Here is a 13,071-nt window from a genome sequence, read left to right on the forward strand (position 1 = left end):
GAGGTACTCGAATCATTCGAGGAATCGTTTCAGCCCTAGTTCTTTGTCTTTGGAGAGAAGATTTCAAACGGGGTCAAATAATTTAGATGCTACAATATATTGGCACAGACAAATTTCCTGGCATCACTGCCTGATAAGACGTAAAAATGATTTCAACACATAATCTCACAACAAAAAATTTAAAGTATGGTGGAAGATCTATTGCGCCTGTCTTACTTTTTAGCCTTTTTATAGTCCATATTATTAGGAAATGTAAGAAGTATCAGGACATTTAAATATGATTAAATAAATAATTATGCCACCAGTGATTTTATTTAAAATAAAAAATTCCCTTCGATTTTCCCCTACTCTCACCAAAATTAAATGTTGGATTTGACCAAAAAAGTGTTCCTTTTATTGCTAATAAAAGCTGATTAAGTTTTTTTAAACCTTAATTTTTTTTATTTTAAATTGGTTTTATTGCCCAATTTTTAAATATATTTCTCTGCTGTTTTTTAAATACGCAAAGATGGGTTTTATCCAGTTCTTTACAGTTTGCCTTACATTAGATTTTAGTGATTTATGTATAATTTGAAAATTTGCCAAAAAGTTTTTACAGCCAATCACAACTTAGAACTGCGTGATCCACATTAAAATTTGAATGTACAGGTTAAGCAGAGTTAAAGTATTCTTGAATGTGTCTACCTTTCCATTTATATTATTGATTAATAATATTTTTTGCAGCATTTGGATAGAACCGAAATGTTTTTTTTCTACGCCAGTGTTAGTTTTTACAATTTGTAAGTTTCTGAAACATTGCCCCTTTAACATCAATTAAAAAAAACTGTTCTACAACCGTTATTAAAAAAGTTTTAATACGAACAATAAAAAAACTGTTTACTAAAACCTTTTCAGAGTTTGAAAGGTTGAAAAATAGTTGACGTACATACATTGCGGCCATAGACGCTACCTTGTCGCTAGTTTGATGACGTCATCGCCCTTACTGGGACGTTTGTTTGACGCGACGAGACGTCCAAGATAGGCAACATTCAACAACAAATAGCTTCTTTTTTTTAATATTACTGTGTTACTTTACTCGGTAGTTAGGCGTTTATTTCGATACGTAACACTCGCTTGTTAATTTAAGGTGAGTTTTTCTATTAATTTGGTCAGGGTTGTGCTTCCTCTGGGGTTTCTTTTCTGTTTCTTCCAGATTTTTCCTCAGCTAACATTACCCAGCGCTAGCTACGTTTAGCTGCCTTGTGTTTCGCTACTCAGACCAGTGCATTATGTTTGTTTCATGACCGTCTGTCTCTCCTTCAACCTTAAAAGTCGGATGTACTGACCTGCAGGTTGGAAATCACTTTCTTGGATCAAGATGTCGTACATGTTGCCACATCTCCACAATGGCTGGCAGGTGGACCAAGCCATCCTATCTGAGGAGGACCGAGTCCTGGTCATCCGCTTCGGACACGACTGGGACCCAACGTGCATGAAGATGGACGAAGTTCTTTACAGCATCGCTGAAAAGGTTTGATTAGTTTGTTGACGTCTTTGCCATCAACGTCACGTCGGAGCAGCATCCAAAGTTTGCTCCCTAGAATAACCTGCTGGTTTATTGGTTTTTGAAACGGGTTTAACTTCGTGTTGTCAGGTCAAATCCGCTCTTCATTGAACTACACATATTTATGTGAAACATTTCAGTTATTGCTACATTTAGACGTTTTTTGTTACGAGACACAGTAACGCCAGCAGAGGTCGCTGTTTCTTACGTGCTTCTGATTAATAACTGGTAGTCATCATGTAGTTAACAGCTTATTGGAGATACGCCAGTCAGTGTTTTGTGGCCATTTTCTAGTCATTTAATTTGTAAACTGGTTTGTTTATAAGTACCGTTCGCACACAACGTATCAATCTCTATTTAAAGAAACTAAAGGGAAGATTAGAAGCACAAAACCATACATCTTTGATTAGAGACCAGGCTAAACATTTAAAAGTGTTGCATTTAATAGATAAATGTTAGAATATATTTTTCACATAAGATTTCTAAAGAAGAAAACAGAAAAATTCGTTGTTTGAGGGTTCCTGTGCTTTGTAAGAGTAAAAGTTATCAGTTTTTTAATGAGATTCTATGATTGAAATCTGAAGTGAACAATTTTTGCTTCAAGCCAAATGAGCAAATTGTTTCTTCACAACTCAAGCTTTCAGGAAGTTTTTCAGCCAAAGGAGCCAATACATTTCTGCATAATTAATACGTGTGTGGCCTCAAAGGAAACAAGCTGAACATATGACATACTATGTGTCGCAAGTCTTGGAGGAAGGGTAAAACTCTTATTGACTCATTTCCTAGACCCACTACTCTGTAAAATTGACCTTTGCTGATTAATTGCACCACATTTCTCAAATATATAAATTATAAGCATTTGCACATTTAGAGCATTTGGTTCTCAGGGCTGTTTGAGAAAAGTGAATAAGGATCTCTGGTTATTTTTACACCTCAGGTGGAAATATTTAGGTTTGTGTACAACCAGATGTGAGGACCTTCATCCATTTGATTCAGGCATTTATTGAATAATGTATGTTTGTTCCTTTGTATTTAGTTTTAACGGGCAAACTTGTAAGATTTTGTTACTATTTTAAACTTTTACAAAACTCGTTACTGAGTTTTTATTAGCTTGCAGTTTTCCAGTTTATCACTGAAGTTGCTAAAGATCTTTGCAGAGTAAGATAGAATCAGTTTCTCAAGTTTTTTCCGATCTCCCAAAATTAAGGAAAATCGGACAGACTTGTCAGTTCACCCCTAGTTTTTTAACACTGTCATAGTTAACTTTTACTTTATAACTTGTCTTTTTTTTTTTTTACCGTTCTGCTGGTTTTGTTGGACACAGTTTGCTATCAACGTTCCTTTCTTTCGGCCAGGTCAAAAACTTTGCGGTCATTTACCTCGTGGACATTACAGAAGTGCCCGATTTCAACAAAATGTACGAGTTGTACGACCCCTGCACCGTCATGTTCTTCTTCAGGTAAGTCATTCTCCGAGTGTGAGTGTTCATGATGGGACGGTTGAATGGACGGTTGACGGTGCGCAGCAACCACTGTCACAGCTTCCATCTCCTGGTGTTAAACAATGACGTTTCTGTTTCCCAGGAACAAACACATCATGATTGATCTGGGCACCGGTAACAACAACAAGATCAACTGGATCATAGAGGACAAGCAGGAGATGATAGACATTGTTGAAACAGTGTACCGAGGAGCGCGGAAAGGAAGAGGCTTAGTGGTGTCTCCCAAGGATTATTCCACTAAATACAGATATTGATTTTATTTTTTTTCCTTTGCCTGCCTAATTTGTTCAGTGTTTGCCTTTCCCATTTGATAGTTTGGCAACCGAGAGACAGTAAGTAACGGAAAGCAAAACAAAATAGATTTTATTTTTGCTTTGTCGATGAAGGAGGAGAGGATCCTCATTTGGGGTCTTGTTACTGTTTGTGTTTCATGTTTTTCACCATTTCATGAATATTAGTGTGTCCTGTGTTTTTTGAAATCTTATTTCTGTGAAATAAGAGTAAAACAGATCAGACGCATTGTATTTGGCCTCTTACTTGACTGTTGTAATAAATATGAATTTCTACTTTAAAACACTTTCAGTCTTGATTTTTATTTTATTGAAATGAGTTTAAAACTGCAGTATGCAGAATGAAATGTGATGTCAAAGAAGCAAATGGAAAGGGTTTCAGAGCAGGTCTTCAGTTTTTATAACATTTAAAGTTATACTAATTAAAGAAAAATAGACAGATGCGACTTAAAAGGATGCAATCATGCACATACTGCCTTCATACTACTAACTTTGACTTTATTTATGTTAAATAAAGTCAAATTCTTGCAGTCAAAGAATTTCTGGGAAATTATTTTTTGTATTGTTTCTCAGGTAAATCTTATTTCTGAAATTTATTTATTTCTATTTTTCATTTTGAAAATCTAACTTGTATAGCTTCATTACACACAATGATACATTTCTATCAGAGATAATGCCAAAGTTCAAGTTCTCAAAAAATTTAAAATGTTACACTAGACAATTATGAGAATATGTAACACAGAGATATTGGTGTACTGAATTATATGACCATGTATTAAATTGCCTGCATAAATTTCCATAAATAAATAAAACTTTCTAATAGTTTTCAGCCTTGTGATATAAAAGGACTAAATAAAAAAAGTATCACTAGTGTTGCCAGTTTCTTTCTGTTTTCAGAAAGCATATATTGCATTAAAATATAGAAAATAACTTTTAGAACTAATAGCTTCTATTGCCTTTACATTATTAAAACACATATTTCAATGCATTTATCTGAGCACAACCATGGTACCTTTTACAAATTTATCTCAACAGAACTATCTAGGAGCTTTGAAGCATGTGCTCCAAAAATCACCACTAGATGGAACTAGAGTACCGAATAGTCTGTTGCTTTGATCTAAGACGGTCACTTTATGTTGATGAATGATCCAATCTGGCTTTTCTTGATCTAAGATGATTTCTGGTTTTCTTTGAAGTCTCTTTCTTCCAATTTCGATTTTTGAAAGATTCTCTTTCTATACTTCACCATTCCAGGTTCGTTTACAGGGGTTACTTGGAATCTTTTGGAAGATGTAAGACCTTCCCCATTTATGCTTAAAACACTTTTCTCGTAACCTAAGTTACAGAAATTAAGTCTGTCTTCTACACCATGAGAAACAACTAGAGAAAATACCCGTAGCTCCTCCCTCAGACAAATTAGCAGGAACAAGATATGTAAAGGTCACTGCTTGCGTCTTCACTTTGAGGCTTAGACAATGTACACTGACCAGTGGCCTCAATGACGAGGTGCTGAGGTGGCTGCTTACCAGCTGGCAACTGAACAGCGTTTGAGCAGAGAAGAAGAGGCAACCAACTGTTCTGGCTGCTGCAAAAACTTTGAATAACTTGGCTGTAGATGCACCAAGAGACAGCGGCTACAACGACCTGATTGCTCTACAGTCTGCACTCTGACCATCAGAAACATGTCTGTAGTAGAAAACAAGCTCGTTGTCTGTGTGTACGCCATGTTGAGGGCTCACAACACCGCCCTCCAGGCGTCCCACGTCCTTTCCAGTTACATTAACCCGGAGTCTGGCATGGCTTCTTCTTTGTCTGGCCCGTCCCTGCAGGGCTCATGTACACCATTCCAGAGCCGCTGTTTTCATATGGAGCGTGGGGCAAAAGGCCGCCGCCATTGGTCCATTATAATTCACATTATCATGCATTGTTATTCCCTATTAGAGTTAATCAGCTCAGCCTCAGGGGAAGCAAGTCCAGACAACTAAGGGATGGTGACTAACTCCGGTCTAGACGTGAGAAGAGGTGAGGTGGGATGTACAGTAAAACACAGAGAGGGGTAAAGACATTCAGACAGAAGAAGAAGAAGCAGCTTTTCTTATGGACTATATGGGGAATATGCACGCTCATGCTGTAAAGCCGTTTAATCCGTAATCTGGTTTCAACTGATAGTGTTTGAATGAGGGGGGGATGATCCGGACGCCAGGGGGAAGACACGCTGGCATCCTGCCATCCCCTGTGTGTCTCTTGCTTTCCAGGTCTGTCACTATCCATGTGGATACCCAGCAAGCGGCGGGGGAAGGGAACAGGACATTTGCCAGTTTCTGGGACACCCTACCCCCCTTACCTCCCTGCCGACTTCCATACTGGCACTCACACGGATGCATACACAAACAAAGCTTTGCCATCTTGTTTCTACCCAGCAACTGTTTGCTCGCTCTGTTCTTAACATACATTAAAGTGGATTTCTCTGGTAGAATTTGAACTGGGCCAATCGGCGAACAGAAGAAGTTGTGAACAATGACGTTGATTTTCTGCACCGTTTTAGAGTTGTAGTCTGCCTGTAGTTTTAGCAATGGCAGGGGAGGAAGTGAACAAGCACTTTCAATCTGCGTTGGCAGGTTGTTTCCGGTAAGTTTCAAAGCGTCAGACTGGCGCCTAAACGTTAGCAATTGAGTAAAATTTAAAACTTCAACAGAGTCCACCCAAGTAATAATTTCTCAAAAGCTGAGGGTCCAGACCTTCTGCGCGAATCAAAATATAGAGCAAGTGGCTGGTTTTTACTAGACTATGTCTCCAGGGATGAGGCTTTAATCGGTTATGCCCCAGTCAGACCCGGCCAGATTCTTCTCCATTTGCAGATCCGACGCAGTTCTTCCTTGTTTTTTGGAACCACCTCAGGGTTTGTACAAGCCGGACCTAGCCAAGTATTATGCACAAGTTGAGATGTTGTTGATTGGCCTGTCAGCATCTCAACCACCATTTTCAATCCACAATGAGAGTTGGTTGGGCTCCCTGAGAATCTCTTTCAGATTGAAGACGAAGACAGATTAAATGTAACATTTTACTTAATGAGCCATGATTTTCTTTATGCATACAGTTGCTACTTATGCATGTGAGGACGCTTTGACGAAACATTATCCCATCCATCCACTGCAGTAGTTTGGTGTTTTAGCTCAAATGGGACACAGACCAACACTTTTCCTGGTACGTGCCCAATGAGGTGGATGAGAGAAAGTGGAAGTAGATGCTGCGTCCCAAACACACGCACACACACACACTGTCTGTTAGTTATAAATAACTTAGATGGAGCGACGCAGAACACCCTGAAGCTATGGGTCATCTGGCGCATCTAGAAGAGGCCATTAAAGTACGCTGAAATGCTCTGTATGTGAAAGCAAGCAGGGTGAGATTCTGTGAGGCATGTGACCCGACTCGGTGTTCCGCTGAGAGTTTTAAGTAATGAGGACGACGTTGCGCTCATAAAGTGGATTACAGCCTTTTAAAGTCCTATAGAAACATTCTCAGTGCTAAATTCAACAGACAGACGGCTTCTATTTTCAATCAGATGAGGAGGGAGGCACTGTTTAATGGCAAATATGGAGGCTCACAAGGCCTGAAGGTCAGTTGTTTCACTGACCTTCCACTGGGTTGTTTTTGTGAAGCCCCTTCAACTTTTTCACATTTAATCACATTATAGCCACAAAGTTCACTGTATTTTATTGAAATTTTAGTTGTAAGACGCAAGTGAAGTTTTAGCCTGAGTAGCTCAAACAAAGAATGAATGGACAACTTCTATTAACAGCAACTCTGATTTAGCTCTGGACTTTGACTGGACCAAAATTGTCGAGTACAAAGTACTTGGAAATAAAAATAACTAAAATCAAGCAATATTTTTTTAAATTTATTTATTTTACTGCATTTTTTTGGAGGGGGGGGGGAGCAGAAAGGGATTTTATTCATTGTAGATCCAAAACATATGAAGGATTTTGCACATTTGCTGTACTAAAAGTTTTGAAAATATTTTGGTCTCGATTGAGCTAATCTATTTTCAGCTGTAAGAACAGTTTTAGTCAATTAAAATAAGTTTAATAAGTTAAAATAAAGCTAATTTGGTTGCGGCACAATCAGCTATTCTAATAAAAGTCTCCGGATAGCTCTGACTCTACTTATTGTAAAATCTTGGTTATAAAAACATGAATTCTTTGTGTTGTACTTTAGATTTTCCATTGTTAAAAAAAAAAAAGTTGATAATTTTATCCCGATTAGAAATAATAGTTCTCTATCTGCATCTGGTGGAAGGGCCAAATTTGTATCATTCTTGAATGAGAGTTGGGGTCTGACATGATCAGTCCAAGGGTCACAGAGGGAAACCTCAGGCACAGCCTCATAAGTGGTCAGGAAGAAGTTTATTTTTAAGCTTTTCAGGGGTTGGACAGACAGAATGTGACATAGGATATTTACAGTAAAGTGCTGCTTCTTGCACTTTTTCTTCTCTGTTCTTGTATCTCTGCACAGAGATCCTGTCGGAGGCGCTACTGTCACTGTGAAGTACTGACCTCATTCCTGCACGGCCTTTAACTTCCTCCTTGTCCAGTAAACTTCAACTCTTCTTGTGAGTTACATCACAAGCCTCTTTACGTAACCCACTCCGCCGGGAGCGACATCAAACCTCGTTCCTGTCTCTTGGCTTTCTAATTACTTCAAGGCGAATGTCAGCTAATAGATTTAGGGATTAGATAGGAGGAGGTGGCTCAGTTTTAACGTGGAGCTTATCGCCGAATCTCTTCTGAATGGAGACGATCTCGGGATTCGACGACGGACTCGTTGACTGCAGGGTGGGTTTGAGTGAAGAAATCAGAGTAAACAAACCGTTGCCTACAGGCTGGCAGAGATTAACAAGCAGGGATGTTTGAGGCTGATAATATCCTGAACCAAACACACACACAAACCCTCTGCTTTTAAACCACTCCTCCTCTTCCTCCATACATGCTGACAAACTTACCAGCTGGGTGGTATGTTTGTTTTCACACCCTGCCCACCCCCTTCCACCAATTTTTGAGTCTTTCTTGGGGATTTGTGACTAAACGGATTTGCATTCCCACATAATCCCACCCCCAAGAAAAACGATGCCATTCCTCCATGAGCAGTGGAAGCTGAGGGTCCGCCGAGAGAGTCACCAGAACTCAGTGGGGAGGCTGAGGCAAGGAGGGGGGCTTACCGACGTGCCGTACAGACACACGTCACATGAGGGGCCCCTAGCGCCTCGCACTCAGCTACATCTGAGGTTCGGCTCCTCCATTCAGATGCTTCAGAGCCAATTAGCACCTGTCCTGTACTCCCAGGCGGGACGGCCCTCCCGCTGCAGGGAAGGTGTGATGCTGAGAAATGCTGCAGCTGAAACAACACAGCCAGTGTGCACAGACTCTCATGAATGTAGAAGAGGAAAACTGCATTTTGTTTTATTTTTTTATTTCTTATGAAATATGTTTGAAACATGTAGACGGAGATGGTTTGTACTTGGAATCTTGGTTCCAGTTTGAAGTGACAATCCAAACCTTATCACATCTGGTTCACCAGTATCTTTTTTAAAATGCTCTTAATTTTGTAATGTGGGGTTTTGCAAGCAGTTTAAACTAATAAACTTTAAAAAAAATTACAAAATGCATACAGTCATAATCAATAAATTAGAATATATGACTATAAGTCTCCTTCGTCAGCAAAATTTCTTCTTTTGTCCTAAGACAAGTTAGTTAAAAAAAACAAAAAAAAAAAAACACCTAACACAGCAATATAAAAACAGGATACAAGACCCTCTGCAATAAACCATGGAAGTATCTCCACCCCATGATACTCCCACCACCGTGCCTCACCAGTAATGTGAAGATCTAGTTTTCTCCACAGTCACCATAGCCCTGTGTAATTCTCTGATTAACCCTCTCTGTGTCAGAGAGGTGGACTTTTATGTGTGGATTTTAGGTGGGGATGACAGAGCGACTGGTTTGAAATTCAGTTCTCTTTCTCATCTTAACCCGCTGCTCCCTGACCTGGCTGCTGTATTCTTTTTGGTCTTTGTGATGCTTTTTGTTCCCTAAAGTTCCCAAACAAACCTCCCAAGACCTTCAGTGAACACGTAGATTCATACTGAGATTAGATTTTCTCACAACGCTGGTCACAACGCACTGTAAAACCCTCCGCACCAAATCCCACACTCTCACTTCATGAGTCTCACCAACCGAACGTTAGGCTTTGTGTATGCAGATGAGCATGTGGGCAGCTGCTGAGCTCAGTATGAACACCAACGGCATTTGAATTTATGTTTCCAGTGTGGTGTATTTGGTATTTGTGAGAGGTATTCGGTCTCTAAGTTCTCAGTGTTACATTATGTCAAATGTATCCACCTGCTTCTCATCATCTCAGGTCCCTACATAGTCTTTGTTAAGGGGGGGCATCTGCTGACTGAAAAGAGGTTGCTCATCTCTCCTCTCTGCCCTTTCCCCCCACTCTTCCTCCCACTTCACCCTGCCGTTCCTGTCGATGTGGTCTCCCCAACCCTGCAACACCCCTACCGAGCTTGCGCCGTTAGTACAGTCTGTCTGTACTCTCTCCTTATAAGGGCAAAACTCATTGACAGAGGCAGAGAGAGGGGGCCATGCCTCCTCAGGCAGGCAGGTAGGGGGACAGTGGCTCAAGCAGGAAGAAAACAAGACGTGATGAAGAAGAAGAAGGAGAAGAAATTATATAGCTGATGGACTGCAGTGTGAGAAGGAAATATGTGTTTGGCTGGATTGACTCCTGAGAACAAAGAGGATGTTTTATAGGAAAAGGCCAACACCTCATCATCGTTATAGAAAACATCTTAAAGAAACCTTTTAGAAGCAAAGACCCCAACGCTGTTATGTTTTAATCCACAATATACATACAACACATTTTAAAAAGCATGTAGTACTTACAAATCCCTCAAAAAATAAAAATAAATAATCTGTAGCGTGATAGTAAAAGTATAATTGCAACATTATTGCTTCGTATGGGAGTACTGCAAACACACAGTTGATGGTTACAATGAATGGATCTAAATACATCGCCAGCCTGAAAAAGTTCCTACATACACAGTATTTCAGAAAACTTGAAATTGGGTTGATGTTCACTTTCCAACAGAACAAAGTTCTCTGAACATAAAGCTGGAGCAACAATGGAACGGTTTTTACAACGTATTTACAATGGCTCAGTCAAAGTTTTGACCTGAAAATATGTGACAACTCTTGAAAATTGATACTTACAGATGTTCTCTGTCTATCTGAAAAGTGTTGAGGATGGTCCATGTAGTCCAGTCCCCAATAGAAACTTTTACGCTTCCAATTGTTAAATAACACTTTTACAAGATACTGTACCTGTAGCATCCTCACTGAAGACATCTAACCTGTAGGTAACTGAGGGCAAGGAAACTTAGGATATTTTCTAACTACAGGATGTTAGAGATGGATACATCATACTTCTTTAAGCATGTTAGATTTTGCTTGTTTCAGCGTCTGCCCATTGAGAACAGGTTTCAGTACTTGGGTCTTTCACGTTTACTGGCTTCCTGAAAAAGGCACAGAATGTGGTTTTACTTTGACATTACCCGCAGTCAAAACAAAAGAGCAAACCACTATGTACCGGCCACTGGCTTCCTTTCATAAAGGCACTACCAAAGACCATTTTAAAAAGTCTTTACAAAGAGTACGTATGTCCAAGATGTACAGTGGATACGTTACCTTCCTCAATGACCAGCAACTAGGTGTGGATAATAGAAATTACCTTTCTTTATCTTTACTACAGTTACAGAGAAGCTTTTTATTAAAAATATATCTGGTTTACTATGAGAGCTGCAAGGTATAACTGATGTTAGATCAGTTTCCTTGCAGCAGAAATGCTCCCAGTTACAATCTCAGCCCTGTGCCTTAATGTCTGTAGTCGCGCATGATTTTGTTGTTCATCTGTGGCTCCAGAAATAGAAATATTAAGTTGAGGGGCCAATCTAAATCAACACTAAATGTGCGTCTATCACCTGATCAGAGAGTACCCTATGTCTCTCCTATTCTCCACCTGAGGCAGGCATCCGGCTCATTACAGGTATAGTTTGTGAATGATTGGATGTTTCACAATGTCCTTTTCCTCTCCACAGTACCGACTGTAAAAGTCTATTTCTGCACATATGGAGGATGCCAATTAGTCCTGAGAGAACTGCTTCACCTCTACTTAAAGTTTTGAGGAGGAAAGCACTGTAAATTCTTGGTTTTACAGTGCTTCAGCATTCTTGTCTGTGGTAAGCATTCATCTTGTACTAAATAGATTGCTAAAACAAAGTGCTAACCAAAACTTTGTTCAGCTCTTTTGTGCTCTCAGACTTTTGCCCTAGTAGTAACAACTGCACCTGACATCTCTTCATAATTCATAAAGCATGACTGGGCTCATTAAGGAGACACACAAACGCCACCGACAAGTCTCTGCTTTTCACAAAATGGACACCAGCCCGAGGAGATGGACCTAAACAAATCATAGACACTGTATAAATAACACAAGGTTCTCTACCTTACACTAGTTCACAATACTGTGCAGGTATTAATAATTCAGCTACACTTTTATATATTTCTATATGGCTCTCAAAAATTATCTTGACCTCTTTTTTGCACCTGACTATTGAAAGGTAACGTAAACCACAACAGATGTGAATTTAATGACACACCGACTATGGCTATTAATAGACCACATTTTGAAAATCTTCCTCCCATTAGATGGGTTTGGCAGTCATTATCTCAGGTTTACTTCCCAAAGAACTGTGTACAGTAGTTGTCTTTGTAGGCAAACTTTCCCCAGAAGCTTATGCAAATTGACTTTCTCATCTGAGCGGTAACCTTGGATACGAGCAATTTATCCGTTTTGGGTTGGTTTGGAGCAGAGCTGTTATCTTGCAGAACAATGTGCCCACATTAGGTCATAATAATATTTCTCAGGAGGGGGTTTGCACAACCACATGCACAAACATGTTTGTTTCAATAGCATCATGGAGATGCCTCAGCTCCACAGAGCATGCACACCTCTTAAACTATTCCAGCACTACTTCAGTAAGTATTTCACCTGGTCCCTCTGGTTTTATTCTAACATTCCCTGTAACCAGATAGGAAGATCATTCTTGAACAAGATACTTGGTGAGGCAGAGAATGATCCTTGACCTGAAAAAGGCAGAAAATGTGAAAGCAGCTAAGACTCGGGGACCGGAATGAAGCAAAACCACAGAAAACTGGTGAACCTTGTTCAGATTAGAAAGAATGGGCTAACCTCACCAGTGATTGCCTTAGTAATCTAGCCTCGGCATGGCTGGGCTCAGTCTGAAATACTTGTGTTGTGGGTTATTGAGATTGGGTCCAATGGCTTAGACTTGGGTGTAATTTAAATCCATATCCATAAAACCACTTCTAAACTCTGAAAGAGTACTTCTGATGACTGCTTTTTGGACAAAACCTTTCCAAGAGGACCTCTCTGATTTTTATTTTTCATAACATGAAAACAAACACAGTGGGATGACTCCACTCAAGAGTATTCTCAGCCGGTGACATCTGAGCAATGTATCTGTCAATTACATTCAGGATGATTCAACGCAAGGTACTTGGTCAAGCCCCAACCCCCCCCCCCCCCCCACACACAAACAACTTCTAAAAAAACACCTTTATGAACAAACAAAAGAACAAGAGCCCCCCACC

At 39.8% G+C, this 13,071-nt stretch overlaps 1 protein-coding gene and 1 long non-coding RNA gene across 2 annotated transcripts in view; one reads left to right on the top strand and one right to left on the bottom strand.

The window, feature by feature from the left end:
* The window catches only part of LOC106960291 (uncharacterized), a 19,496-nt gene extending 6,589 nt beyond the window's left edge, over positions 1–12,907 (bottom strand). Inside the window, exons 1-2 of the long non-coding RNA XR_001427538.1 lie at positions 12,897–12,907; positions 10,612–10,618 (exon numbers count right to left, since the gene is read on the bottom strand). This is a non-coding gene — a long non-coding RNA (uncharacterized LOC106960291). The remainder of the gene's footprint in view (positions 1–10,611; positions 10,619–12,896) is intronic.
* On the top strand, positions 962–3,313 carry txnl4a (thioredoxin-like 4A). Its single transcript, XM_015053312.1, has 4 exons — positions 962–1,126; positions 1,332–1,510; positions 2,899–3,002; positions 3,127–3,313. The coding sequence occupies exons 2-4, from the start codon at positions 1,358–1,360 to the stop codon at positions 3,296–3,298; spliced, it is 429 nt and encodes a 142-aa protein (XP_014908798.1). The 5' UTR covers positions 962–1,126; positions 1,332–1,357; the 3' UTR covers positions 3,299–3,313.
* Positions 12,908–13,071: the final 164 nt, after the last annotated feature.

This window comes from Poecilia latipinna, unplaced genomic scaffold (assembly GCF_001443285.1).
Source record: "Poecilia latipinna isolate Pla-1442-1.1 unplaced genomic scaffold, P_latipinna-1.0 Scaffold1174, whole genome shotgun sequence".
Taxonomy (NCBI): domain Eukaryota; kingdom Metazoa; phylum Chordata; class Actinopteri; order Cyprinodontiformes; family Poeciliidae; genus Poecilia; species Poecilia latipinna.